The 4,781-nt window shown below is 34.2% G+C and overlaps 1 protein-coding gene across 1 annotated transcript; it reads left to right on the forward strand.

Annotated features, from left to right (window-relative positions):
• The first annotated feature begins 308 nt into the window (after positions 1-308).
• Positions 309-1,833, forward strand: LOC127800434 (probable calcium-binding protein CML44). The gene is made up of 2 exons (XM_052335035.1): positions 309-521; positions 677-1,833. The coding sequence occupies exon 2, from the start codon at positions 717-719 to the stop codon at positions 1,188-1,190; it is 474 nt and encodes a 157-aa protein (XP_052190995.1). The 5' UTR covers positions 309-521; positions 677-716; the 3' UTR covers positions 1,191-1,833.
• Positions 1,834-4,781: the final 2,948 nt, after the last annotated feature.

A 4,781-nucleotide genomic window follows, 5' to 3' on the forward strand; every position in this document is an offset into this window, starting at 1 on the left:
GATATTCTATCAATCCCTTAAATCAACTATATCCAAATTGGTATCTGTACAATATTCTACGGATGATGAAGCAACCTATCCTCTAAGATGCGTACACGAAGCATTCTTTGATGTCATACACACACAAATAAAGGAAAACAGATATCAGCACCAAATATAAACAATACTGTAGATTTGACGGCTTCTTAGCCACACCCCAGAAAGAAAAGGGAAAGAAAATAGAAAAGACAATTATAATAACTCCAAAACGTAAAGCATATAAATTAAGATTGCGGCTTAACCAATTGAGAAAAAGGCCAAGACAAGAGCCGGTGATGGATCTATGAGCTCTGCAGACTTGCTTGAAGTAAATAAAGATCTCCACATCCTTGTCTTCCTCAAGGAAGTTAAACTTTCTATTGTTGGTCTTTTTATATAAATAAATGTATATGTATAGCCCCTTGAAACCTAAATTAAACGTCTTTTTTTCTTTGTCTACTTCAACAATTCTTCTTCCTGGAAATTTCCTGCAATCTTTCAAGGTAATTGTCAACCCTCGAACTATTTTCATTTTTTTACTTATCCTGAAGACTAGTTCAGATTAATTTTCGCACATCCTCTCTCTCTCTCTCTCTCTCTCTCTCTCTCTCTCTTTGTATATGTATATATATATATCGAGATTGTTAGTTTGATGCAGGCTCCAAGATTTTGATTCAAGGATTGCATGCGTCGGCGCCATGTCTGCTCTCAACTCCGACGACTTGAACCGGATTTTCGACCGGCTAGACCTGGACGGCGACGGCTTCGTGAGCATCGACGAGCTGAAATGGCTTCTGGAGAGAATAGGCGTGCACGCATGCCTGGAAGAGCTGGCGCCGCTTGTTGGGCAGGCCAAGCTGGACCGCATTGACTTCGTGTTGTTCTACGACTCCATTATTATCCGGCGAAGCTCTGATGAGGAGGAAGACGAGGGCGCGGGCGAGGAGGAAGACGACGGCGTGGAGAGCGATCTGGCGAAGGCGTTCAAGGTGTATGACCTGAACGGCGACGGCTACATTTCATGCGAGGAGCTTCAGAGCGTGCTGTCGAGATTAGGGTTGTGGAATGAGCATTGCGGGAAGGATTGCAGGAGCATGATCAGCAAGTTCGATACCAATTCGGATGGGGTGCTTGATTTTGAAGAGTTCAAGAACATGATGTTTCTTTCCTAGTCGTGAATAATGGATTTCTCTTGTAAAAATTATTAAAACCAAAACAAAACTTAGCTTCACAATTTCATTTTTTGTTTTTAATTTTAGACTGAACGTTTAATTTTATCTATTGAGACATCTAACTTTTCTTTTTGTTTCTATTCTAAACTACCGTTTGCTACCCTTATATTTTAGCTCTAATTGTTGAAGTAGCAAGCTATGTCAAATAACTTGGTTGATAAGGTGACAAGATATATAGATGTTGAATCGATGCTTGATTAGAACTTTATCTGTTAAACAAAGCTATGTTGGGTTTTGCCGCGTTTATAAGGCATCAAGTTTTTGTTGCATCGTCAACCAAGCCATCGAATTAACATAGCTCGTTACGTCAACAATTAGCCATAAAATGTAGCGGCAATAAACGATAGTTTAAAATAAAAATAAAATTAAAGTTGAATTACCCAATCAATAAAATTAAAAATAGAATCGAAGTTTAGATATAATTTTTGATAATTTACCCTAAAATGAATCATCTTGTCCTGGTTTATGAACATTTGTAAAGATGACTGTGTGGAGCATAAAGTCTGGATTGTGCTTGGTGTAGTTCATTAATGCATGGTTGTTATTGTAGAGTTGCAGAAATGAAGTTTAGAGAGAAGAAAGACGGCCCTGGCGTCCTTAAGAATTGCTGCTTTGGCTGCGTCTTCACGTTGTTCTGACGATTGCACTTCGGAATCAGCAAGAAAGAAAATATGCATTGATTAGTCGCCAAAGAAGAATTGGGGGATTAAAGTAAAGTCTATTTTGTATTTTTTTGTTCTAGATAACTTGTCCGCAGGAATAATAGTATAAACACGCGGTTTCCAACAAGCTTGATGAGTTGAATTGAAGGTTTAAATGTTCGTTGAAGTTGACACGGGGAAAATATTAATGGAGAATAATTCATTACAGAAATCAAATACGGAAACAAAATAAATCAAATATTCCTACTTCTAGAGATTGTTTATTAAGGAAAAAAATGTATAAAATATTGTTTATTTTGAAAGGGAGAGGGCTTGACGTACGTATGCCTATAATCAGTAACTTGTGTGGAAAGACACAAGCCCTATTTATAGCTAAAAAGAAAGCTTATTATTTTAGATAAAAGATAAACTCTCCTCATCCATATCTAAAAGAGGAAAACTCTTCTGATAAAGGATAGTTGTATTCCAACACTTGAGAGAAACAAAATTCAAATAATCGATCACCCTTTCAAAATTGTTCAAATAATTATCTAATTATGATTATCCTTTTTTTTTTTTTTATCAAAAATGACGATAAAGAAGGCTATATAAACCCCTTATTTGGATGGGGTTAGGGAGGGTGAGATCAAGGGATTGAGGGGGTTAAGAAGTTCTTTCCTTTGGAGGAGAGTTTGATAGGGGAACATCACAGCCATGTGCTTGGGTATGGGCTAAAATTAAATGGAAAAATTTCAAAGATTCTAGTAAAAATAATATGAAAGAGTTTCAAATTAAACTTTATAATAAGGATGAAGAAAATCACACTTTAAAGAGACGAATTATAGAGTTTGAAGAGAGATTGTCAAGGGTTGAATATTTCATGTTACAAAACCCAAATGCTTCAAGTGAATTTCCCCCATCTACTTTGACGAAGATCTTCATGAGGTTCTATTTTCACTTCATAGTTCCATAGGGATTTATTTATTTTTTATGACTTTGTGATGTAAGATTATTTTTAGATGAATGATTACTTCTATTCATAAAGTTTTTTTTTTTTTTTTTTTACTAAATGATTTAAATTTTTGCAGAACGAATGTTCAAAGTTGGAACATATGAAAGTTTTTTTGACAGCTTTTTGTTACATAGGTATTACATTCTTAAACCTCTTACATGACATTCATGGTGATCCAATTTGATTGCTAATAATATTAATTATTGATTAGAGATAGTGTTAATCATGGGATTAATGTACTTTTGTTTCTATGGAGTTTTATTTTGTTTCTTTATATATTTTTGTTTATTGATATATTTTTTCATGATTCTTTTGTCACTTTTGAAGTGGTCACTGAGATTGGACAAATGAAAGTGTAATACCCAAAAATAATTTGAGGATATAAACGGTATTTAATGAAGGGCATAAATGAAATTTTTAGAAAAATGAGATTTTGGGATACGCTAATGCAGCTTTAGGCAACCGAATCAGTCAAAGGGAGTACCCCAGACCCTAGATGATTAAGGAAAATATAATGGTATTAACGAGTAATATGAGTTATGATTTTAGGAATAAAAAAAAGTTGAATCGGGAACAGTTTCCGGTATAACTGTCTACCAGGTTGAGAAAATCGGATGATCGTAAGGGATGTAATACTCGAGATTTTTAGATTCAGATACGTGAGGAAATATGATATTTTAAGGAATTGTTGATGTTTGGAGATAAAAGTTTAATTTTTGAGCCAAGGGGAAAATTGTAATTTTTTTAGGTTCGGGTAAAAGTGTAATTTACCTAAAAATTAGGGGTATTAGCATAATTAATCTATTTTTCAGGGACTAAAATGCAAATAAAAATTAGCCCGGGGACCATGTTGAAAAAGGGTCTAAGTGCAATTATCTAAAAGTTCGGGCCAAAGTGTAATTCTTAAAACCTTTTTACTAGAGACATTTGGGAGATTCAAGAAAAGCCTCATAAATGACTTTAGAGATAAGGATGAAATCTCATGATAACGTTAGAGATAAAATGAAGACTCATGATGACTTTAAGGATAAGATTTGGATAAGAGTTGGTTGGATAAAATTTTGTTGGATATGATTTGATTTGGATAAAGATTTGATTTGAATAAGATTTGATTCGGATAACAATGACTGTATAAAATCTTAGAAGATTTGGAATGATTACATAAAATCTTAGAAGATTCAGAATGATTGTAGAATATTTTAGAAGATTTGGTAATGATTATATAATATCTTGGAAGATTTAGAATGATTGTAGAATATCTTAGAAGATTTGGTAATGATTATATAATATCTTGGAAGATTTAGAATGATTGTAGAATATATTAGAAGATATGGTAATGATTATATAATATCTTGAAAGATTTACAATGATTGCAGAAGATCTTAGAAGATTTGAAAAAGATTTTGGAAGATTTGAAATGATTGTAGAATATGTATTTCTTGGTGGCTAAGTTTCCAAAACCTATAAATAGGGGGTTCATGGCTAAAGGTTTCTCATTTAAAATTGTGAGAAGTTCGTGCTAGACAAGAGTGCTTTGGGTTTAGTGGAGGCTTTTTAAGCATACACGAAGCATCACACGCATAGAGCATTTGGGCAGCGCGTGAGGTCAAGTAAGAGGTGGTTTGGTCAAAAGACTTGAGGAGTTGCACGAAAATCGAGGTTGGGCACAAGATTCGAGGTGTTTTGAGTTTCGTTTAAGGTGAGTGTTCGCCCCAAAAACTTGTTTACTGTGAGTTGTTCACTACAAAAACTTGGTACTTATTCTATCTAAACGTGTTGTGATTTCATGCAAAATGATTTTGTGCATTGAAACGGTAACCGATGACGATTGGTTTTATGAGGGAGGTTCGTCTCTAAATATTTTGAACTTGTGCATTA

This window comes from Diospyros lotus, chromosome 4, assembly GCF_014633365.1.
Source record: "Diospyros lotus cultivar Yz01 chromosome 4, ASM1463336v1, whole genome shotgun sequence".
Taxonomy (NCBI): Eukaryota; Viridiplantae; Streptophyta; class Magnoliopsida; order Ericales; family Ebenaceae; genus Diospyros; species Diospyros lotus.

What these genes read in the sequence shown, in the direction of transcription:
- LOC127800434 (XM_052335035.1), top strand. Translation starts at nt 717, where the DNA reads ATGTCTGCTCTCAACTCCGACGACTTGAACCGGATTTTCGACCGGCTA.